Here is a 25348-nt window from a genome sequence, read left to right as displayed (position 1 = left end):
CGATTAATGAGAGAAAAAAAAAAACTGAAATATTCGAATAAAATTTCTTACTAAATTATATTACTAACTAAATTAAGGCAAATTAGATAATTAATTTATGCACTAATTATAGCTTTAATTATGTTAATCAATAATAAGTTTGAGGCGTCTAGCATTTGCTTTTTGGCGTTGTTGTTCGGCTTTGTTGCTTCGCAGGAGGTGTACGAGTCTACTTAGTTGCTGTTCGACTTCGCTCCTTCGACAACTTTCCCTTCCTATCTGATTGGAAGTTTTGACATTTTGATCGGAATCTCACGGGCTGTGAAGGTAACTTTCTTCCTTTCGCATGCTTCTTCGGCCAAATTCTATGAATCCGCTGAACTAGAGGATTTAGTAAATGCTGAACTAGAGGATTGAGTAAATACAGGATTTACGGCAAAAAGGAGGATTTATTCAGTTGTAAGATTTACAGGGCGCTCAAATCCCGTTTGGCTAAATCCTGCATAAATCCTGTTACCAAACAGCTCACCTCAAGAAGTTCTTGCTTGTGCTGGATGACATTTGGGAGGATGAGGAGAATGATAAAATCAAATGGGGCAATGTGCTTGCCCCTTTGGATTTTGGAAGTTTGGAAAGTAAAATTTGATAACAACGAGGATGGACTCAGTTGCATTGTTGCAAAGGTGATTAAAAAGAAGAAGGAAACATTGAGATTAAAGGGCTTGGAGGAGGATGAGTGTTTGCAGCTTCTCAACAGCGTTGCATTTGCTAATGTAGAAAATCCTGGTTATCATAAAAAACTAAGGTCAATTACTGGAGAAATAGCTAAAGAGCTTTTAGGATCTCCATTGACAGCAAAAGTCATCGGTGGTGTTTTGAATTCTAGCTTTGATGCAAGTTATTGGGCAAAACTTTTAAATAGTAAATTTTTAAGTGCAGAATTGGGTCAAAATGACATATTTCTCATCTTAAGATGAGCTATATGTTCCTCCCAAAGCATCTACAAAATTGTTTTGCATTTTGTTGCATATTTTCACAAGACCATTGGTTCGATAAAGATGATTTAGTACAAATGTGGATTGCATCAGGTTTCATTTTGCCACCTTGTATTTGAGGAGAGGTTGCGGAGGATATTGGAGGAAGGTATTTTGATGTTTTAGTCAAGAAATCTTTCTTTGACAAGATTCAATTTCAACATATAACTTATTACAAAATGCATGATTTACTACATGAGTTGTCACAGTTTTTTTCTGCACAAGAATGCTTTAGAGTTGTTGGTGAAGAAGAAAGTGTTAGACCGGTCCACACTGGGCCGGCTCAGGCGGAGAATAAGCGGAACTCTTGGCCTGTTGCATAGGCCGATTGGGCTGCCAAATCCAACGGAACTTTTTTGGAAAGATTTGTGAGGGAAATTTGAATGTAGGGATTGTTTAGGGATTTCCTTTTGATTTGTGTGCATTAAATAGTTTGTTTTCCTAAGGTTATGGCATCTTGAATTTGCTTGGAATTTGAGATCTCTTAGGTTTAGGTTTCCTTTTGGCTCTAGCTGCTTCTAGAGAGTTTGAGAGAGAGAGATCTTCTTCTCGAATTGAGAATCAACTATATCTTGCTATTTTCGTTTCTATTTCATCAAATAATACAAATTATCTACTTATTTCGTGGATTTTTGTGGAGAATTCTCGTTGTTTTCCGATAATTGATAGGAAATACTTGAGATCTACAAGTGTTTCCTATCAAAGAGTTGCATTTTACAATTTCTGAAAGAATTCAACACTTGTCTGTTAATGCTAGCAATTTAAAAGTGCTAAAAAAGTTTGGGAAGTTTAAAAAATTTGGGTACACTTTATTTTTATTATAAAGAACATGATCAAGATTTTGATGATGTACTTGCTCAAATTTTCAAAGTATTGAAAAGCATCCATTTGTTGTACATTTATGCCTTGTGCCTAAAAATGATACTTGAGGCAATTGGATATCTGATACATCTTCGATACTTGAATATTTTTCAAACTTTACTGCCAAGATCTTTAAGCAAGCTATATCATTTGCAATTCATAATCTATGAATCTGGACAGCTTATTCCTCACAATTTCTTACCGAGGGACATGAATAACCTTACAAATATGCATTACATGCAATTTCCCTGGGATGATTTTTAGAGGCAATAGAGAGAGAGAGTTGAATATCAGAGAGAGAGAGAGAGAGAGATGCAATAGAAGGGGGGAGAGAGAGAAAATGTCAAAAATGTGAATGGCTTTAGAATTGTAGAGCTGGAGCTTATGAATGAGCTTCGCTGATTAAGAATCAAACTTCTTGAAAATGTGAAGGATGCCAAGGAGGCTTGTCATGCCAAATTATATGACAAGAGAAACCTTATAGATTTGTCCTTAGAATGGGGTGACATTAGAAACATTCTAGATGCTGACTTAGATGAAAAGGTACTTGACAACCCAATTGGATTGCTGCTTAGAGTGGCAAACTCTTCCACCTTTTGGGTGGCTTCCCTTCCTTTAGTCTTTGTACCTTGAAAACATGCCAAAAGTTAAACGGCTTGATAATAAATTTTAGAGGGATGACTCGGATTGTGTCTTTGCTTTGCTAGAGGTGTTACACATTGAGAGATTAGAAGCATTGGAGGATTGGTTTGACTCAACATTAGCAGCAGCAGATGATCATTTGTTTCCTTCCTCAATTGAACTGTATATGATGGACTGCCCAAAATTGCAAGAATAGCCCTCTTTGCCTCCTAAGCTCAGGAAATTAGAGGGAGATAACGTTGGTTGGAAAACTTTCAACTTGCTACAAGGCACTAGCAATTGTTACATCATTTGGATTTGGAAAGATTTCAAGCAAATTGTATATCTCGACTTTTGAATGAGGTCCTTGAGAATTTTAAACAACATAACAACCTAAAGGAATTCAGGATAAATGTTTACATGTGTGCCAGGTCTCCAATATGTGCTTTCTTATAGCACTTTTTAAGTGAGAACCTGTACTATATTTAGCATTTCTTGAGAACAGGGATTATCTGCGTTCTTACCTTCTTAAACTTTCTTCTTTCTATAAACTTCACGGTCATATGGGTTACATTTACTCAAGTTTTGGATCAAATAAGTCGAGCCTCTGGGAAAAAAATGAAAGGAAAATTTTCTCATCCCTTTATGCTATATGTGTATTATTTATTGAAGAAACGGAATTGCAGGAAATATGGCCATCACATTTCTTCTACTTCGTCCAAAGCATGAGTCTCTTATACCTTTTTACAATGCTGGCAACACAACTTCTATTTTTCCTCATAATCAGTACGAACGTTCATCTGAAATGTTCTCTTTTTCAGATCAGTGGCTGTGTCCTTATTGAGAAATTTGTTTTGTTTGTTGTTTTTTTTTTTTTTAAAGAGGGCTGTGATGAGTCATATGGCCCTAGGGGTTCTCCTTGATGGCCTCTCTTTTGTTATGGTTTTTTACATACCCGAATTAGGCCTTAAGGGGCTGTCCGGCAACTAGCAGGATTTAACTAAGGCTTTGCTTGAAGCTGCTTTCTTAATGCTTTCTAAAGAAGCTTTTTAGTTTAAAAAATTTTGAACTAAGAGGTTTTAGGTTTGAAGCTCGTGTATGTAATGTATGGGTGAATTTGTTTTAATTAGCCTAAATGTTAAATAAAAAAAAAAAAACAGTACAATCACAATCATCATGTTGAATTGGAAGTAGCAACTGTTTTTTTGGCCAAGTCCTGTAAATCTGCCAAGTCCTGCAAATTTGCTGAACTATAGGATTTAGTAAATCCAAAATTTATTGCAAAAGGAAATAAAGGATTTAATTTGCTTTAACATGTTCAACTTTTGCGTTTGGTGGCATTTAGCTCTAAATCCTGCCCAACTTCTTAAATCCTGCTACCAAACAGCCCCCAAGTGTTCTTGGCAATCGAGATTCCCTGCACTATGGGTCTAACTGCCTTCCTCTGATGGCAGATTATTGGTCTCTTTCTATTTGCTCTGAGCTCGCGGTTTATCTGTTATTCTTTTTTTGTAACCTTTCATTTTCTTGATATTTGGTTTGAATTATTATTTTACCTGTAAAATTTTTGCTTTTGGACGTGTTCTGTTTGCCTTTTGGCTGCCTGTCAAGTGGCAATTCCCTTCATTTATTTAATATAGTTTTCGGAGCCATGATTTTAGCTCCAAAAAAAGAAAAAAAAATGATGCATCGGAAGAAAGGCTGAGAACTTTCTTGCAGCCTCCTACTTCAGGGATCGTTTTTGAACCGAGAGAACGATGCAGTAGGCTAAGTTTTTTTTTTTTTTTTTCAATATTGTTTCATGTTTCAAATTCAGGCATTCTGTTATTTTTATCATAACATGTGGCTAATGATTTTTTAATTGAATTGATGTAAATGGCTGAGTTGAAATGAAAAATCTAACATAATGTTTTGATCTACTTAATTATTGATTAATGAGAGAAAAACTGAAATATTTGAATAAAATTTCTTGCTAAATTATATTACTAACTACTTAATTAAGACAAATTAGATAATAAGCTTATGCACTAATTATACTATTAATTATGATCAATAATAAGTTAGAGGCGTCTAGCATTTGCTTTTTGGTTGTTGTTGTTCGGCTTCGTTGCTTCGCAGGTGTAGAGATTGCATGAGTCACTTCTTCGGCTCCTTCATTGCTATTCGAATTCACTCCTTCAACGATGGTTCCTTCCTGTTGGATTGGAAGTTACAACATTTTGATCGGAAGCGACGACTGGAGCTCGCTTGCTGTGAAGATAACTTTTTGATGAGGACATAGACAGGCACTACAGACATTTTTATCGACGAAGGAATCGCAGATCTACAGTCACGATTCAACGCCTCTACTTTTGACTCATCTTTCATGATATGTTGTTTAGTTTGACCGTTTTTCCATTTTTACCCCTTTGGGGAACTATCATGTTATTGTAGCCCAGAGGGCAGTTTTGTACTTTTCTTTTCATGAGTGGAGACCTATATAGAGTGGTTTCATATGTTGTAATTTATTTGATGAATGATTAATATAATTTCCTTTGTGTCTACTTCTTCTTGTGTGAGCACTGGAGAGAAGGGGGAGAGCTCAAGGTGAGCAAGTGCAATTAATCTTCTTTGTCAACTCATTTTTTCTCATCTCCACCCGCTGACCTCCATAACTTCCACCATCGGCCATGCCCACCACCAAGCTCACCACATAACCCCGCCTCCCCAAGCCCACCATCAACCTACCTCCACCAACCGGCCCCTTTTCTCCCACTGGCTCCACCCGTCCCCACCGAAGCCCAAATCCACCGCCGGCCATCCTTGTCTTCTTTCATGAATGAGGATTTAATGTCTCCTTAATAATTTCCTAAAGAGCTTAAATGATTTAGGAAGGTATTCTAATCATTTGAAATTGAATTTCAAATTAGTTTCCTAAATTAGAAAGTTATTTTAGGAAAGTTTTGATTCACATTCAAATTTAATTTCAAAATTAATTTGGATGGAATTTTTCTTCTCCTAAATTGAAAAGGCCAATTGGGCAGTTGATTTAAATTTCCCCCACAAAACCTCTCTCCCTCCCTCTCCATGACGCTGGCCCCTTGCTTGAGCCCCTCCCCATTAATGCTCTTTCAAGGCCCTTAATTGCAATGAATTTGAAATCAAAATTCAAATTAATTCTCTCGACTTTTACTCAAAATCTGAAATTATTTTCAGATTTTGGATTAGAACACCTCCATCCTAATTTAGCCTAAGTTCTTTCAAACCCTAGCCCCTTCTCCACCCCTTCAAGCCGCCGGCCCCTCTACCTCCTACTCAAGCCGCCGGCCTCTCTCCCCACCGCCATTTCTCTCATTCTTCTTCCTTGTGTTCCCTACTCCTCATGCTCATGATGCATGGCCGATCCTGAAGTTGATCACGGATTCGCCTACAACGATCGTGAGGAGATCAACATCCTTCTCTACCCCTTCTTCGATCCTGATTGTGAATACGAAGAGGCTGTGGAAAAATACGTCAAGTGCATCCTCTACTGCTTAGCGGAGACCATTGATCTCGAAAAACCCAAGACGCCTTGGCTTCTCGTTGTCCCACTACTTTGTCCGTGGCTACTTCTCCATCAACAAAGACCTTCGGCGCCATATTTCTAGTGGTAATATCCTTCTTCATTGGACTCGCCTTCCGCCGCTAAACCCCAGAGAGTGCATGAGTGAAGGTCATCAAGGTGAACCTCTGGTCGTTAAGCGTTGGGTTGAATTATTTGTTATGTTATGAGTACCTAGCATCTGTTTTTGTCTTGAATTTGGATTGAATTATTTGGTTAATCTCAATTGCATGTCTTTGGCTGCTTTTACTTTCTTGCTTGTTTCTCTATTGTGGTGTTCACTCCTCATCCCCAACAGAGAGCCGTCAAATGAACATCATACTCATTATCAGAACTATTATGGTCAGCAACATTTCTCTTCTTGCTATGTTGGGCCTTCACGGTATGAGGAAAACAACTCTCTTGCATCATGTCTATGAAGATGAAATGACAGGAATTTGATCTTAAAATGTAGATTTGTTTTTCCAAAAACTTGATGGGAAAAATATCATTACAGTTATGTTGGAATCTCTTTAAAAAATAGGCCTGTTTTGGAATCACTTTGATGCACATCAAGGGAGTTGTATGACTGAGGTTATATCCAATAATTTCTTATCCTGGATTACATTTGCAGGTATGACAAAATCAAATAGGAAAATGTGCTCGTCCCTTTGGCCTATAGATGTTTGGAAAGTAAGATTTTTTTAACTCAGTGGGCTGCAGGCAAGGAGAAAGGGGGCCTCAATGGGGATTTATTTTACTTTAAATTACTTATCATAGAAATCCAAAACTGGAGTGAGTTAAAGAAGATTTATGGATCTCTATTGACAGTAAAGGTCATCGGTGCAGTTTTGAATTTAAGCTTTTGATGAAAAGCATTTTATAAAAGTTTTAAACAAAGATTTTGGATGTGAAGAACTGGGTCAGAATGCCATATTGCTATATTATGATTGTGTTATATATTACTCACAAAGTATTTACATTTTTTTTTTCTTTTGCATTTTGTAGCCCATTCGGACAAGATCATAAGTTTCATAAAGATGATTTGGTCTGAATATGGATTGCATCAGATTTCATTCAGTTGCCCTGGAATGGAGATGAGACTGAAGGATATTTGAATAATTTATTTTAATGGTTTGGTCAATAAATATTTTTTTGGCAAGTTCCTTTTGAATGGGTTGCATTCCTTATCCCCCCAGGACGACGGTTTTTATTCGGCTTTTATTGGATGGCAATTCCGCAACTGGGGAGGTTTGTGGCTACCTGGATGCAACCTCTATCTTACCTAAGCCCTATTCTTCAGTCTTCTTGTGGCTGATCCTTCACTGCATTAACTGGCTGTTTTTCTCTTTTGATCACTTTTTGACATGTGTAACTTTATTTTTGCACCATTTTGGTGAGCATTTTTAGCCTCTGTTTGTATTTGGGAAGATTTCAAGCAAATTGTAGATCTCAACTTTTGGATGAGAAGGTGCTTGAGAATTTTAAACCTCATAACCATCTAAAGAGACTGAGGATAAATGTTTACATGGGTGCCAGGACTTCAATATTCACATTGTTGTAGCACTTTTTTAGAACCTGTACCATATCAAGCATTTCTTGAGAGCATGGATTATCTGCGTTCTTACCTTCTTAGCCTTTCTTCTTTCTACAAATGTTGGATCAAATAAGCTAGGGCCTTTGGGAAAGAATGAAAGGAAAAATTTCTCACCCCTCTTTGCTATTTTAATATTATTTATGGAAGCAACGGAATTGCAGGAAATATGGCCATCACATTTCTTCTACTTCGTCCAGAGCATTAGTCTCTTATCCCTCTTTGCAATACTGGCAACACAACTATTTTTCCTCATAATCGGTGTGACATTCATCTGAAATGTTCTCTTTTTCAAATCAGTGGCTGAGTCCTTACTGAGAATTTGTTTTTTTTTTTTTTTTTTTTTGGGATATGGCCCTGGGGGTTCTCCTGGATGGCCTCTCTTTTGTTATGGTTTTTTAAATCCACGAATTAGGCCTTAAGGGCCTGTTTGGCAACTAGCAGGATTTATCTAAGGCTTTGCTTGAAGCTGCTTTCTTAATGCTTTTTGAAGAAGCTGTTTAGTTCAAAATTTTCTGAACTAAGAGGTTTAGGTTTGAAGCTTGCTATGTAATGTGTGAATTTGTGTTAATTAGCCTAAATGTTAAAAAAAAAAAAGAACCGTATGAAGACAATCATCTTGTTGAATTGGAAGTAACAAAGGTTTCTTTGGCCAAGTCCTGTAAATCTGCCAAGTCCTGCAATTTTGCTGAGTTATAGGAGTAAATCCGAAATTTATTGCAAAAGGAAGGAAATAAAGGATTTGATTTGCTTTAAGATGTTCAATTTTTGCGTTTGGTGGCATTTAGCTCTAAATCCTGCTACTAAACAGCCCCAAAGAGTTCTTGGCAGCCGAGATTCCCTGCATTATGGGTCTAACTGCCTTCCAGATGGCAGATTATTGGTCTCTTTCTATTTGCTCTGAGCTCTCGGTTTTTCTTTTTTTTGTAACCTTTGATTTTCTTGATCTTTGGTTTGAATTATTATTTTACCTGTAATTTTTGTACGTGTACTTTTTGCTTTCTTGGCAATTCCGGGCATCGCACTCCATTTAATATAGTTTTCTGAGCCATATTTTAGTTGGTTCTAAAAAAGAAAAAAATGATGCATTGGAAGAAAAGCTGAGAACTTTGCAGCCTCCTACTTAAACCAAACACCTAACCAAATAATTTGATGTGAAAAAAGCCATTGCAGATATGTTGGAATCCTCGTTTTGACACACTTGATGCACTTCAAAATTGTCTTCGGACTGAGATTATGTTCAAAAAATTCTTACTTGTGCTGGATGATATTTGGGAGGAGGATGAGGAGAAGGATAAAAGCAAATGGGAGGATGTGCTCGCCCCTCTAGCTTCTGGGGGTTTTGGTAGTAAGATTCTGGTAACGACTCGAACAGACTCAGTTGCACTGATGCTTGCAAAGGTAATTAAAAAGAGGAAGGAAATAGTTAAATTAGAGGGCCTAGAGGAAGATGAGTGTTTGCAGCTCCTCAACTCTCATGCATTGCCAAGCAAATGTAGAGAACTCCCCTGATGATCATGAAAATTTAAAAGTTATTGTTGGAGAGAGAGTTAAAAGCTTTCAGGATCTCCATTGGCAGCCAAAGGTTTGAATTCTAGCTTAGATGAAAGATATTGGACAAAAGTTTTAAATAGTGATTTTGTAAGTCCAAAATTGGGTCAGGATGACATCTTTCTCATTTTAAGATTGACTGTGTTTGTTTTGCATTTTGTTATATATTTCAAGAAGATTATAGGTTTGATAAAGAGTATTGGGTTTCATTCAAGAACCTCATGGTCAAGAATGGACTATGGTGAAATAATGTTTTGGTTAAAAATCTTTCTTTGATAAGTTTGGACGATACAAGTCGCAATCAGTTTTTATACATGAATGTTTAAAAGTTGAGGATAGTATAAAATTGCCTTGTATAATTCTTAAGACTCTTCGACACTTGTCTGCTGAAACTACAAATCCGAACTTCATAAAAAAGATTGGGCAGTTTAAATATTTGCATTCTCTTATCTTGTTCTATAGAACTTCTAATCGGGATCTTTGTAATGCACTTATTGAAATATTCAAAGCATCGAGAAGCTTGCGCTTATTATAATACCCGAAGAGATAGGAAATTTGATACATCTTCGATACTTAAACATTGATGGTTATAATTTGATTATGCTGCCAACATCTCTAAGCAATCTGTATCACTTGCAATACATAATATATTATATCCAAGGGGTGCCAAGCCAATCTAAATTTGATGATTTTTTATTGAGTGGCATTAATAACCTTTCTAACTTGCGATATGTGAAATTTCCCGAGGATTATATTTCATAGATATGTGGTATCGGGAAGCTAAAGTCTCTTCAAGAATGGAATATTTTTTTATCTTAGAGATGTGAGTGGTTATAGAATTGGGGAGCTGGAGAATATGACTGATCTTTACAAATTAGGGATCAATTGCCTTGAAAATGTTAAGAATGTCGAGGAGGCTTGTAGGGCCAAATTATGTGCCAAGAGGAGGCTCACAGATTTAACCTTAGGGTGGAGTAACACTCATTCGAGGAACATCGATTTAGATGAGAACGTGCTTGACAACCTTAAGCCACCAAAATGTCTAAGGAATCTGAGCATATTCCGTTACATGGGTGCAAGGTCTGCAATATGGATGAACAATGTCAATCCGATCTTCAATATAGAGAAAATTGAATTGACAGATTGCTTTGAGTGTGAAACTCTTTCACCTGTTAATGGGAATGATAATTATCATGCCTTTGCATTGCTAGAGGTGCTACATATTACGAAATTAGAAGCATTAGAGGATTGGTTTGAGGCAGGAGTAGCTACAAAAGATGGATGTTTGTTTCCTTGCTTAATTCAACTGAAGATGGATGAAGCAGGATTTATCTAGAGCTTGGTTTGCGGCAGCTTTCTTAATGCTTCTAAAGAAGATTTTTAGTACAAAATTTTTGAACTAAGAGTTTTAGGTTTGAAGCTCGTGTATGTAATGTATGTGTGAATTTTCTTTAATTAACCTAAATGTTCAAAAAAAAAAAAAAAAAAAAAAAAAAAACAGAGTACGAAGACGATCTTCTTGTTGAATTGGAAGTAACAAGGGTTTCTTCGACCGAGTCCTGTAAATCTGCCAAGTCCTGTAATTTGTCGAACAAGGGTATCTTTTTTTCTTTTTTTGTAACCTTCTATTTTCTTGATCTTTGGTTTGAACTAGTATTTTACCTGATTTTATTTCTTTTTTTAGGAATATGATAGGCCGGCTCCTTCTGAACTGACCCGTCCAGGGCCGGTTTTAGTTTACAGTAGGCGGGCTAAGCCTGCCTCTTATATGCTTGCTACCCACAATAGTGGGTACCACTATTTTAATTGAGTTCAAATTAGTAAAGGAGGGGCTGGCTAGGGCTTTGGAGGGCAAAATTGATTTGGAAAGTTTGTGTTAAATAGTATTAGGTGTTTTAGGGTTAGGATATGCTTGATTTGATTTCTCTTGAAGTTTCTTGGCGTCTTGGGCTCTTGAAAACCTTGTCTAGAGATTTGGGGGAGATGATCCTCCTCTCGAATTGAGGATCACTTGTATCTTGTTTTAGTGTTTGTTGGCTTTGATTCTCTTATTGCAATTCATCGTTTTGGGGCTGATTTCACCCAGATTTTGCATTATTCTCGCTGTTTTCACCAATTAGTGATAGGTTTGCTTGCGAATTCTAAGTATTTCCCTTAGGGTTACTTGCTAACTCAAGTATTTCCTATCAGAAGATTACATAAAAATAATACTTTTTCACAAACTCAACTACACTGATTTCATTGCAAAGGTAAGCTCCACATTACGTAATTGCCTTATATCTTGTACTTAATTATTGATTAATGAGAGAAAAAAAACTGAAATATTCGAATAAAATTTCTTACTAAATTATTTGAGTTCCTCAATTCAATCAAAGATCTATAATCATACAGTTCAAATCATGCTGTGTGGAGTCCGGATTTGATCATGTCATTTATATACATAGTGTATATTAAATACGCCCTATGAACAAAATTGTATATAGATTATACACAGATAACATGATCTATTTTAGTTAGTGTTTAGATGCAAGCTCTGTACAAATTCCCCACAGAATAATTGATCCCACTTGCAGAGCCCACCACGCATCCATCATCCTAAATTATCAATCATTCGTCGTCTGATCTTCTTTTCTCTCTCTCTCTCTCTTCCACCTTCTCTCCTTCTATTCAGTTGTTCTGCTCTACCTAGATCAGCGCCATGGCTGACTGGTTTGTTGGTCCAGTTATGGAGAAGCTCATCAATACTTGCTTTGAGTACCTGAAAGATCAAGCCAGATGGCAGACAGGCATGAAGCAGGAGCTGGAAAGGCTGCAAAAGCTCCAACCCAAGATCCAAGCTGTCGTCTTTGCTTCCAGCCAAGCACACATCAGGGATCAAAACCCGGCTCTCAATAAATGGATATGGAAGCTAAGAGATGCTATTGATGAGGCAGATGATTTGCTCGATGAACTTGATTACATGAAGCATAAACAACAGTTGACCAAAAACAAGAAGCAACTAAAGGTGCGTTCAACTTTGAACTCTTTAAAGAAAATTGGCAAACGTGCTCTCAAAATTGATCGCAACTTGAAGAGACTGGAGGAGGTTGTGCAGAAACTTGAGAAAGTTTCATCTGATGTTTGCAATTTCCTTCCCCTTTTAGAAAGCACAAAGCAGGAGCTACAGGAGCAGCAGCTTGAGCTGTACAAAACACGTGAAACAGGATCGATGCCTAAAAATGATCTCATCGGTCGAGGCAAGGATAAGGAGTTTGTCATGCAGTGGTTGAGGAAGCCATCAAATGAAGATCATAGTACTTTGTACCGAAATATTTCCCTTCTATCTATAGTGGGTCATGGTGGTATGGGGAAGACCACTCTTCTGCAACATGCCTATGAAGATGAAATGACTGAGGAATTTGATCTTAAAATGTGGGTTTGTGTTTCCAGCAACTTTGATGCAAAAAAAGTAATTGCTGATATGTTGGAATATCTTGCAAAGGAGAGGCCTCGTTTGGAGACACTTAAGGTACTTCAAGATAGTCTTCGGTTTGAGTTGATGTCCAAGAAGTTCTTACTTGTACTGGATGACATTTGGGAGGATGAGGAGGAGAATGATAAAATCAAATGGGAGAATGTGCTTGCCCCTTTGGCTTTTGGAAGTTTGGGAAGTAAAATTTTGATAACAACTCGGATGGACTCAGTTGCATTGATGATTGCAAAGGTGATTAAAAAGAAGAAGGAAACATTGAGATTAATGGGCTTGGAGGAGGATGAGTGTTTACAGCTCCTCAACAGCCATGCATTTGCTGATGTAGAAAATCCTGGTGATCATAAAAAACTAAGATCAATTGCTGGGGAAATAGCTAAAAAGCTTTTAGGATTTCCTTTGGCAGCAAAAGTCATTGGTGGTGTTTTGAATTCTAGCTTTGATGAAAGTCATTGGGCAAAAGTTTTAAATAGTAATTTCTTAAGTGCAGAATTGGGTCATAATGACATATTTTCCATCTTAAGATTGAGTTATATGTTTCTCCCAAAGCATCTACAAAATTGTTTTGCATTTTGTTGTATATTTCCACAAGATCATTGGTTCGATAAAGATGATTTAGTACGAATGTGGATTGCATCAGATTTCATTCTGCCACCTTGTATTCGAGGAGAGGCTGCGGAGGATATTGGAGGAAGGTATTTTGATGTTTTAGTCAAGAATTTGACAAGATTCAATTTCAACTTTCAGCATATAACATATTACAAAATGCACGATTTACTACATGAGTTGGCACAGTTTGTTTCCACACAAGAATGCTTTAGAGTTGCTGGTGATGAAGAGTTGCTTTTTACAATTCCTGAAACGATTCGACACTTGTCTGTTGATACTAGCAATTTAAAAGTGCTAAAAAAGATTGGGAAATTTAAAAATTTGCGTACGCTTTATTTGTATTATAAAGAAGATGATCAAGATCTTGATGATGTACTTGCTCAAATTTTCAAAGTATCCAAAAGCATCCGATCGCTGTACATTTATGCTCCGTGCCTAAAAATGATACCTGAGGCAATTGGACATCTTATACATCTTCGATACTTGAATATTTTTCAAACTTTACTGCCAAGATCTTTAAGCAATCTATATCAGTTGCAATTCATAATCTATGAATCTGGGCAGCTTATTCCTCACAATTTCTTACCGAGGGACATGAATAACCTTACAAATATGCATTACATGCAATTGCCTTGGGATGATTTTTCTGGAATGCATAGAATTGGAAAGTTAAACTCTCTTCAACAACTAGATGGATTTTATGTCAAAAATGAGAATGGCTTCAGAATTGTTGAGCTGGAGCATATGAATGAGCTTCACCAATTAAGAATCAAACTTCTTGAAAATGTGAAGGATGCCAAGGATGCTTGTCGTGCCAAATTGCATGACAAGAGAAACCTCATAGATTTGTCCTTAGAATGGGGTGAAATTAGAAACATTCTAGATGCTGACTTAGATGAGATGGTACTTGACAACCTTCGACCACACAACAAACTAAGGAAATTAAGGATAAACGCATACATGGGTGCCAGGTCTGCAATTTGGATGAACGAGGACCATCTTATCTACAATCTAGAGCGCATCCAATTGGATTGCTGCTTAGAATGGCAAACTCTTCCACCTTTTGGGCGGCTTCCCTTCCTTAAGTCTTTGTACCTTGAAAACATGCCAAAAGTTAAACGGCTTGATGATAAATTTCAGAGGGATGACTCGGATTGTGTCTTTGCTTCGCTAGAGGTGTTACACATCGAGAGATTAGAAGCATTGGAGGATTGGTTTGACTCAACATTACCAGCAGCAGATGATCGTTTGTTTCCTTGCTTAATTGAACTGTACCTGAAGGACTGCCCAAAATTGCAAGAGTTGCCCTCTTTGCCTCCTAAGCTCACGAAATTAGAGATAGATAACATTGGGTGGAAAACTTTCAACTTGCTACAAGGCACTAGCAATTGTTACATCATTTCAAGCCTTGCAGCAATAAGAGACTTGACAATTCGAAATTGTGGTGATCTGATCTATCTCAAAGGACTGAAATATTTGGGGACTACAGAGAATTCCCAGCTCATACTCAACGAACTCATTATTAAGGATCCATCAGTGTTGCTAATGGAGCCATTGAGCAGTATCACCTCCATTCAAAAGCTAACAATTAAGGGTAATGATGAGTTGGTTTCATTTACAGTTGAGACAGAGCAGTGGTTTCTCCAAGTTAGCTCATACCTTCGCGAGCTGAACTTTATAAGTCTGAAATCTCTGCAATATCTCCCTTCCTCATTGGCAAGCCTCTCTTCACTTAAAATTTTATGCGTGCGAGAGGTTCCTCATCTGCAGCTATTACAAAACATCCCCGCATTTCTGGAACATTTAGAACTTAGCCACATCGAATCATTGAAGTGCTTACCATCTTCTTTGTCCAACTCTTCTATCAAGTATCTTGAACTAAAATGCATTTCAGTCCAAAAATTGCCAGATCTCCCTCCCTCTTTGTGTGAACTGCATCTAGTATATCTTCATGGCCTTGATTGTCTGCCTTCTTGTATTCCTAGACTTTCATTTCTCCAAAAACTTTACATTAATATGGTTCCTCAGCTTCGGGAATTACCAGAACTCCCTCCCTCTTTGTGTTTATTGTACCTATATCACCTTCATAACCTGGATTGCTTGCCTTCTTGCCTTCCTAGCCTTTCTGCTCTCCAAGAACTTCACATTGATATGGTTCCGCAGCTTCGGAAATTGCCAGAACTCCCTCCGTCTTTGTGTGTATTGTATCTACAACTTCTTGAGAACCTGGATTGCATGCCTTCTTGCCTTCCTAGCCTCTCTTCTCTCCAAAAACTTTACATTTATAGGATTCCTCAGCTCAAGGAATTACCAGACCTCCCACCCTCCTTGAAATCTCTGTCAATACTCTACTGCCATCCCGACTTGAAGGAGCGCTACCGAAAGTTTGTCGGTTCTGATTGGCACAAGATAGCTCACATTCCTTATGTCAATCTTCCTACCTAGTAGGACCACTTGCTTTAATGAAATTTTCTAATCTAATGCCGGTTTACAAGTGTGGGAATTGAAAAAAAAAAAAAAAACCAGAAGTGAACTTTACATTTGTTTTATTTGCTTGATATAAAATGTGAAGTTTCAGCCAGAGCTGTGGTTGGCAGAGGAAATAAAACATGTTGATGATCCTAGCATCAACATTGTGCTCAAGATTAATGACCTACATGCAATACTTAGGCAGGACAGAGATGAAGGGAAATATTGAATACAGGTAACCAACTTGCATATATAGTAATTCAACTCATAAGCTAGCTTATTAGTTGTGTGATTCGGGTCATTATCTATCAATTGCTTTCAATCATTATACAAGAACTTGATATTTAGTTAAATTCATGTTATATACTTATTATAATAAGTAATAACTATCTGTACATACTCATTTTCATTTAAGTCGTGCTTCCCAGTCTGGGAATTTCCCATTATTGTGTAATTCAAAAGCTATAGCTTAAGAGTAATTGGGATATGTTCTAATTAGCTCCTAACTTGAATTATAGTTGATATAGAATTGTTCATGTATGTGCGGTAGATAGATAGTTGTGAGTTTTTTTTGGTCAAATTCCTAAATTCTCAGTCAAATGTGAGTGTCTTTTAGCTAACCAACTCTATCAGCAAAACTTCACTGAAGACTTCAAATAATTAAGAATTAACGACTGCTTATAGTTTAATTTTCTACTTGTTGGCAAATTTATCAGGTTTTCTTATTTGTTTTATTGTTAATGTTTATTTTCATTTGTTGCTGTACTTGGGGATAATTATGGTTTGTGATCTTGAATTAGATCAATGTGCTTTCAATGCCGTTAAAGTTAAAATATTGATGATTCCCCTCCTACGATGTCGATTATGGAGCACAAAGAACAACTGAACAGAAACATGGAGAAAACAAGGTGCGTTCTGTAACAACAAATATCTTATAGGGATCTTTTGTTATATCAGCTTTTCTCAATTTAGCATTGATCTAAGGTGAAAATATTTCATGAAGTGCATTTTTTTATAATAAAAGTTAGCTTCAGCTGTTTGTGGGGTGAATAAGAAGGAAACATATAATTTGGTATGTCCATCTCTAAATGTTTATAATTGTTAGTTTAGGTGGATGTTTGCTACACTTGAAAAGTTTGAAAACTTTGTCCAGAGAGTAAGAATATGTACACCAAAGCTGACAATATAGTTCATGCAAGCCTAGTTTAGTTTATTTTCTAAACCATTTGAAAGATCTGCAGGTTTTCAAATGCCAGATTTAATGGTTACACTTGACAACACCATGGTGCTACTGAAATACTCAAAAAGTGGAAATCAATAATGCTTCCTTTGTTCACATGGATTTGGCTGACATTTATAGCTATCGACAGCTTGCCCAGCAAGAAGATGGAAAGTATTGAGTTAAAGAGTTTAATTAGTGTCTTATGAAGAAACATAGAGGGGAGATTATTACTAGCGTAGTCTAGACGGGAGAACTGTTCGGATACCGTGATTGTACGAAGCAGTGCGTTTTTATTCTCGACGCTCAGAATCCAGACGCAACGTCGATCCGGTCTCTACATGTAATAATCTATATAAAGACTGAGTGGTCGTTATGGGATTGAAGCTCATGGAAGGTATATAATATTCATTTGATTTGAAGCCTATGTTGATGTGTTTGATATGACTTTTTTTTCAATATAAATTTGAGAAGTGATTTTTATTATTATTTATTTATTGTTTTTATGGATTTAAAAATATGGGAACATTAAAATAAAATATGATAATTATGTAAGCAAAGTTCATAGAACTAAAATTTTACATTATATGCGCCACAAAATGAGATTATGAATGAAAAATCAATATTTTATCTAAATATTGCTTTAATGATTTGTGTATAAACAATTAAAAAAATATGAAAATTTAAAAATTGATGGTCGAGAATCATGAGTTTTAGAAGATGAATATTACTAGATTTAAGTTTCGTTTGTTATAATTTAAAAAAAATATATATTTTTTAACTAATAATTTTTATATAAAAGTTTGGTTAAAAATAGTAAGAAAATTATTGATGGGTAGAATAGTCTTTTGATTAATGGATAGCTTCGTCGGTTTTTTGGTTGAGTTGAATTGAGAGCCAAATTAAAGCTCATTTTTATGCCAATTAATTAAACTCAATATTATTTTCATTTTGGACAATTTTTTATTTCTTTTTAAACAGTTATTTTTCAAAAAAAAAAAAATTGTATTACAAAATTGTTTTAGGAAGCAATTACAAAGTGGTCCTAACCGAAACCTAAATTTTGATTAAGTGACAAAAAACATGAAATTAGGGCAATTATTTTTTACCTTTTAGCCCAATAAGAATTGGAAATTGCAAGATATTTCCTTCAAAAGTGTAAGATTAGCTCATTTAGTTTATTATTATTTGCTTGCATCATTACTCAATTCCTAATAGAACACAATAAGAAAAAAAATATTCATATATCCAACCTCATATAATGAGATATAAACTTGGTGTTATTATTATTGTCATCATCACACCATTAAAATATTTTTTTCTCTGTTTTATGTTTGCTTCAAGGCCAAAGACTAATAATGCTGAAGTCATGGATATCCCACTCATGATGTTGCAATCAAAGCTGGAGTAGAGTAATCATTTGCTTTTAGGTACAAATATGTAGATTGCATTTAATAACAAAGTTATTGATACGTCATCAAAAAATTATCTTGATCGGGCACGAATCTCGAGGCAAAATCAAGTTGGGAACTTCCAAAATTATAATTGGGACCATCCGAACTCCGATTTCAGCGAACTTATAGTCAAACTTAACGTCTCAAAAATACAAACTCAACAACACCAAATTCGACTCAATTCGAGCCTAAATGAGTCAAAATCAAGGACCCGGAGCGATGTTGGAAGGTTTGAACCACAATTTGGGTTACTAAACGGTTTCCAAACATAAAATGATTATAGTTGAATCGAGCAGCTCGACGAGACGAATCCAACTAGTCCAAGTATGCTGAATTGAGTGAATTCTGACATCATTAAGACCTTCAAATGTCTGACGAATGGTCCATGATCAAGGGATTCAATATCGGTCGTCCATTCAACTACTCCCCATTTACACTTGATCTCTTACCTATTTACGGATCATGTCACTCCAGAAATCTATAAATAGACTCCTCATTTCTCTTGAAAGGGGGGACAGGAGCAAGAAGAGAAGAATGAAGAAAAGGAAGAAAAGGAAGAAGCTCCTCCTCGACCACCGCCGGACCACCGCTTGAGGCCCTCACCTCCGCTGGGCCACCGCCTGACGTCATTGCTCCGCCGGACCACCACTTGAGGTCCTCACCTCCATCGGACCACCGCATAATGTCGTTGCTCCGCCGGATCACCACTTGAGGCCCAGAGCTCCGTAGACTCCACTTGGGGCCCTCACCTTCGTCGGACCACCACCTGACGTCGTTGTTTCGTTGGAGCAGAACTTAAGGCCCTGAGCTCCATCGGACCATTTGAGGCCCGAACTTCTAGCAGACCACCACATGAGGCCCAGACTTCTACCGGACCACCGCTTGAGGCCATGTGCTCCACCATGCCACCACCTGACACCCGGACTTATGTCGGACCACCATTTGAGGCTTTGTGTTCCATCAGGCCACCACCTGACACTCAGATTTCTGCCGGACCACCACTTGAGGACTGGACTTCTCCCAGACCACCACGTGGCGCCAGGACTTATGCCAGACCACAACATGAGGCTTGAACTTCTGCCGGATCACCACATGAGGCCCGAACTTCTGCCGAACCACTGCCAGATGCAAGTAGTTCTACCGAAATATCGCCCTACTACTACGTTCTTTTTGACCCCAGTCTCCTGCCAACTACGACTTTCGGACCTTTTTCTCCTACCGAGTACGATCCTTCCGACCTCCGTCACCTACAATAGTCTTTCTGACCTCCATCGCATACTATGGTCCTTCCGACCTACATCGTCAGACAATGGTCATTCAAACCCCGGTCTCCTGCCGATTACGGTACTTCCGACCTTCATCAACAGAAAACAGTCTTTATAACCCCGATCTCCTGCCAACTACTATCTTTCAGACCTTTCTCTCATGCCGACTATGTCCTTCTGACACCCATCACCTACTATGGCCTTTCCGACCTCCATCAACAGACAACGATCTTTCTGACCCCGGTCTCTTGCCAACTACGGTCTTTCGGACCTTTGTCTCCTACCGATTACAGTCCTTCTGACCTCTGTCACCTACAACGGTCCTTCCAACCTCCATCACCTACTATGGTCCTTCCGACGTCCATCAACAGACAACAATCTTTCTGACCTAGTTCTCCTGCCAACTACGATCTTTTCGGACATTTATTTCCTGCCGACTGTAGTCCTTTCGACCTTCGTCACCTACAATGGTCTTTCTGACCTCCATTACAAGACAATGGCCTTTCTAACCCCGGTCTCCTGCCTACTACGGTCCTTCCGACCTCCGTCGCCTCCTATGGTCCTTCCGACCTCCATCACCAGAGAACGGTCTTTCTGATCCCGATCTCTTGACAACTACGGTCTTTCAAACCTCTGTCTCCTGCCGACTACGGTCCTTCCGAACTCCATCACCTACAATGGCTTTTCCAACCAAACAAACATGTTTATGTTGATTATTGTAACTCCCACCATGTAATGCACTCTATATGACATACATTTGTAACATCAAGCTAAGGCCTTCTCCCTAAGAAGGGCCTCATTTGTAATCGACTGCAAATACTAGTGGATTCATTTCAAACTGGGTCAGTCCCCGTGGTTTTTCCCCCTTTTAAGGGGTTTCCACGTAAAAACTCTAGTGTCTTGTATGAATGCTACACTCTCTCTCTTATCTGCTTGTGTGCTGGATCTTCGTACAATACTAAGACGTTAAACTATATATATTTCTCTACCACTGCGAATACTCCAGGACGCAACAATTATATACAGTATAATACATGCACAATAGTAGACCATATAGCTAACTATGCCATTATGATCATAATGAAATGACAACTTCAAAGCTGAGCAACCAAGCAATTATGTAATTTATTTAATTCATCAGGTCTGCCAGATTACCAGTATATACTCAAGAAAGCCCCTCTGGTTGAAGATAACACGTTGAGGATGAAAGTACTTGTAAACCTCAATTACTATCAAAAGCTCAAAATGAAATGCAATGATGATATGATGATTCTAAAAAAATTTATAGCAAGAGAAAAGGTATTTGAGTTTCTTATATACTTAATAATGAATTTGTCCTAATTTGTATTCAAATTTTAATGATGTTTGCAAACTAAAGAAAGGAAGAATAATTGTAATGTTTGCACCCGAGCTCTAAAATATCAACATAGGAACCACCAAACTCTAACGTAAGGGATTTGTTACCATTATATCTTCTCATAACGGAAGCAAGAAATCTTTCCAAAAAAAAAAATGATAAAGAAAGTATCATTTAAAAAAAATATATGTTAAAAAGATATACCATATTAATAAATAATTGAGAATGTTAGCTTTTGATATTCTTCTTACATATTAGTTATAGTTTCTCCCTCCAAGTTTTTATATTTTGAAGTCTTTGTTCAGTTATTTCATCATCAATACTATTAAATATATATTTTTTCAATATAAATACGTATACAATCATTTAACATAAAGTTATAATTTTGCATTATCATAAATAACTTTAATTAGTTGTTAAATAGGTGGTAATTAAGCAGCCAATGGGGGCCTAGACCCAGTGTAAATCCGAATTTAATAAATTTTGAGATGGTTAAATCCTAAAAATTATTTGGTAAAAAATATGTTAAATGGACAAATCCTATAAAACTATTTGACAATGATATTCAGGATTTAACATGGTTAACTCATATGGTATTTCTGTTTCAAATATAATTTATTTATTAATTCTAATTTTAATAAGCACCAATAAATTATATAAATACTATAATTAAGGTATTATTTTAATAAGTATTTCACAAATGGCTTATATAGCTATTATTTAATTCAGTATTTTAATGCTAATTATAATAATAATGATCTAATTAGAATTTAAAAGTATTAATAATTTGATTACTATTTTTACTAATTATTTCATTAATTTTTTATAAATTATTTTAATAAAACTTTAATTACTAAATGTGACGTTGTTCCTGAAGGTAACGAAATTTCTCCCCTTTCACGCGCTTCTTTGGTCGGGACTCTTTTTCCCTCGCGCCAAAAATGCGGTAAATCCGCCGAACAGAAGGAAGGATTTAGTAAATCTGGGATTTACCACGAAAAGGGGCAATTTTCCGTCAACCGCGGCTTAGATTTACCGTGAGATCTAGTTTTGCATTTTTTTGCCGTTTGGCTGTATTTAGCCCAAATCCGCCCTAAATCTAGCCTAAATCCTGCATCCAAACAGCCCCAAGTCGTCGTCCGTGGCTAATTGGCAAACATTTATTCACCTTGAGTCCTCTGTAGTCTTCGGGATATTATCTTTTTTCTCAGGGAACGAGCTTCAATCTCCTTGTCTTGTGCGATTGGACCTTCTCCCTTGTTCTTCTTTAAAGCTGTCTGAATAATGTTCCTTTTTTTTTGTGGAAGCTTGTCGCTCTCCCTCTGGATGGCACATTTTAGTGTGCAACCAGGCAGAGCGCTTCGGCTTCCTTCGGCTTACCTCTGTGACGGCTTGCTCTGCGCCCATTTTACCTTGTCTCATAACCTTTTTTTTCAAACTGCGCTGTATTTTTTGGGCTTCTGGTTGTCATGCATGAAGGAGGAGGCGCTGGAAATGATGCAAGAGAACCAGCTCAAGATCCAAGCTGTCGCCTTTGTTTCCAGCCTGGCACATATCAGAGAACAAAACCGGCATCTCAAGGAATGGCTATGGAAGCTACGAGATGACATTGATGACATAGATGATGTGCTCGATGAGCTTGAGTACAGGAAGCATAAGATGCAGCTGGCCTAAAAAGTAGAGGAAACAAAGGTTTGGTCCATTATGAACTCCATAAAAACACGATTTGTGAAAATTGCCTGGGATAGGTTTCTGGGATGCATGTGATTGGGATGCAAAACCTAGCTCAATGGCACCACTAACGGCACAGATGAATCATTAATATCTAATTCACTGAGTATAAGCTAGAAATTCTCAGTGGCCTCCTTTTTTTTAGCCCTCTGAAAGAGATTGGATTGGGGCAATCTCAAATTGTCAAGTTTCTTAGTTCTTCAATTCCTACTATTTCATCAACCAAAAGAAGATATCTGATTTTGGATAGGAAATGACCTCTAATGTTTAGGGGGAAAGATTTTGAAATGCTGCAACAGTTGCTAATGTCCTGTTGCCTGTTCAAAACTTTCGACCCAATGTTATCTATCTCCAATATTTTGAGCTTAGGATTAAAAGAGGGCAACTATTGCAGATTTGAGAATTTCATATGGGTTATTACCAAATTTTACGTTGCAAATTCCTTTATGATTAGGTCTTCATAGACATGTTGCAAGAGAGATGTCTTTCCCATAACCCCATGGCCCACTATGGATAGAAGAGAAATGTTGATGTACATGGTAGTTTGATATTCATTTGATGACTTCCTCAACCACAACATAAATATCTCCTCTTTACCTCTACCAACCTGATAATTTTCATGCAAGGATACTGTGTCACATGTTTTGTGCTACTTAAGATGATGCTCCTATGTTGTGCTTTTTAAGAAGGGAACTCTTGCAAATTTGGGCATTCGTCAAGGTATAGTTCTATAAGATAGTGGTGAGACCTGTAGTGCTTTATGGTGGATAATGTTTGCCATTGAGAGAAGCATCATATTAATTTATGTGTTGAAGAGATGAGGATGCTCCGGTGGATGAGTGGCTTTACTCGTCTAGACATGATACGAAATGAGCATATACATGAAAGGTTGGAGTAGCTCCAGTGAAAGATAAGATTAGAGTGAGTCGTCTTAGATGGTTTGGTCATATAAACGCCTTCCGGTGAACTGAATGACATATTTTTTCTCTTCTCTATATGTTTTTTGTATGTTATATATGGAGGGAACTGAATGAAAGGAAATATGGCCATCTCATCTCTTTTACTTCTATTTTAAGCATAATGCGTTGTCATATGGCTGCAAGAATGGGGAGATTGTGAGTTTGTTATCCTCTTATGTACAATTCTACCAACACAACTTCTGTTGTCTATTAGTTTCCAATGGTGGTTTCTGATAAATGTTGATGGCTTCTTTTGTAATTGTGAGTTTTTCCGCTATGTTTATCTCTGGTGGCTGGGTTTGGTTCATCCTCATAGTGGTTGCTTCATACGGTTGACGTTCTTCTGAGATGGCTTTTGGTTGCTTGTGCCTCTTTTTCAATTTGATGGCTGCTTCCTTTTTCATGGATTGATTTTTTGAGAGGGCTATGATGAGTCATATGACCCTAGGGGTTCTCCAGGATGGCCTTTCTTCAGCTATGCTTTTCTAAATATGCCAAGAGACAATGAAACAACCATAAGCAGAGACAGTGAATTAGGATGGCCTTTCTGCTGCTATGCTTTCATTGTCTCTGCTTAGAAGGATGGCCTTTCTTCTCAAATCCTCCTTGTCGTTGATTCATACGGTTAACTGAAGCTTTATTGAATATTTTTCTGCTTTTGCTGGAAAGCTTCCCTGTCTTCTAATGAATTGCTGACATTAAAGTTCAAAGGATGTCACATCCAGAAAGACATAGTTGTCTGCCACTTAATATTCTTGTTTTTTCACAAAGCTCTAAAATCACGTCAAAATTTGCAGTACGCAAGCATCATTAATGGACATTAACCACAATTAAGTGGAGTTTGTGCTAAACAAATTAATTGAAACATGATATTCACAAATAATTTCGAACATGAGCTAAACTTGAACGAATAAATTTTAGAATGAGCCAAGCATAAACAAACAATGAGTTCACTCGTGTTAGGATCATTTACAACCCTAAAGCCCATTTATTCATTTTAGTATTGATTAATTGATTTTCTCCTTCTACTTCTACGTTTACCAACATTCTTTTAAAAACTTTCCTCAACGTTTCGAATAACATTTAAACCATATATTCAATCATCCCTGCTCACATCAGTTTATTCCCCAAAATCCCAATTAGATGATGAATCACAATTAGCTAACCAACCACGTTGATCCGCACCAATATCCTTTGATTTAAATTCCAAATGTGCTGGCAACGCATCATTAGCAACTAGGAAAATGAAAACATCAATTAATCAATGCATCCCCGCCCCTCTAGCGAAACCCTAGGTGATCTTAAGGTTTGGCCCCTCGGCCGACCACCGGTGCCATTTCTGGGCCTTTGATGTTTGATAAGCTTTCTTCTCCCCGTCTAATCAGATTTTATTTTTTATGTTCAATTTAATTTGATCGTCTACTATGTTGCACCGATACACCTATTTATGAAGGCGTGCTGTATCCGATACATGGATACGCCTCTGATACTCCACCGATACGTGTCGGATACGCCAAAGACGCATCCAATTAAAATACTATTTAATTTCAAAAGGACACGCGTATCCGATACACGTGTCCATTGAAAAACAAAAAGAAATCCGAAAAAAAAAAACAC

General features: G+C 37.2%; 3 protein-coding genes across 4 annotated transcripts in view; all 3 read left to right on the top strand.

Annotated features, from left to right (window-relative positions):
• The first annotated feature begins 1102 nt into the window (after window positions 1-1102).
• On the top strand, window positions 1103-15799 carry LOC110114677 (disease resistance protein RGA2-like). Of its 2 annotated transcripts, none has more exons than XM_020847629.2 (2): window positions 1103-1177; window positions 13419-15799. In XM_020847629.2, exon 2 carries the CDS (start codon window positions 13434-13436, stop codon window positions 15720-15722), a length of 2289 nt encoding a protein of 762 aa, XP_020703288.2. In that variant the 5' UTR covers window positions 1103-1177; window positions 13419-13433; the 3' UTR covers window positions 15723-15799. The 2 variants fall into 2 exon arrangements, with proteins under 2 accessions (XP_020703288.2, XP_028551622.1); XM_028695789.1 differs by having other exon boundaries at window positions 1103-1181; window positions 13423-15799.
• Window positions 10827-17239, top strand: LOC114579879 (putative disease resistance protein RGA3). The gene is made up of 2 exons (XM_028695790.1): window positions 10827-13363; window positions 16988-17239. The coding sequence occupies exons 1-2, from the start codon at window positions 11898-11900 to the stop codon at window positions 17019-17021; spliced, it is 1500 nt and encodes a 499-aa protein (XP_028551623.1). The 5' UTR covers window positions 10827-11897; the 3' UTR covers window positions 17022-17239.
• A 4668-nt stretch (window positions 17240-21907) lies between these two features.
• The window catches only part of LOC114579881, a 58885-nt gene continuing 55444 nt past the window's right edge, over window positions 21908-25348 (top strand). Inside the window, exon 1 of the mRNA XM_028695792.1 lies at window positions 21908-21918. The gene's annotated coding sequence lies outside the window, so the exon portion shown is untranslated. The remainder of the gene's footprint in view (window positions 21919-25348) is intronic.

This window comes from Dendrobium catenatum, unplaced genomic scaffold (assembly GCF_001605985.2).
Source record: "Dendrobium catenatum unplaced genomic scaffold, ASM160598v2 fragScaff_scaffold_674, whole genome shotgun sequence".
NCBI classification, from domain to species: Eukaryota; Viridiplantae; Streptophyta; class Magnoliopsida; order Asparagales; family Orchidaceae; genus Dendrobium; species Dendrobium catenatum.
The sequence above is the reverse complement of the archived record's forward strand: the minus strand, read 5'-3'. Positions and strand labels throughout refer to the sequence as shown.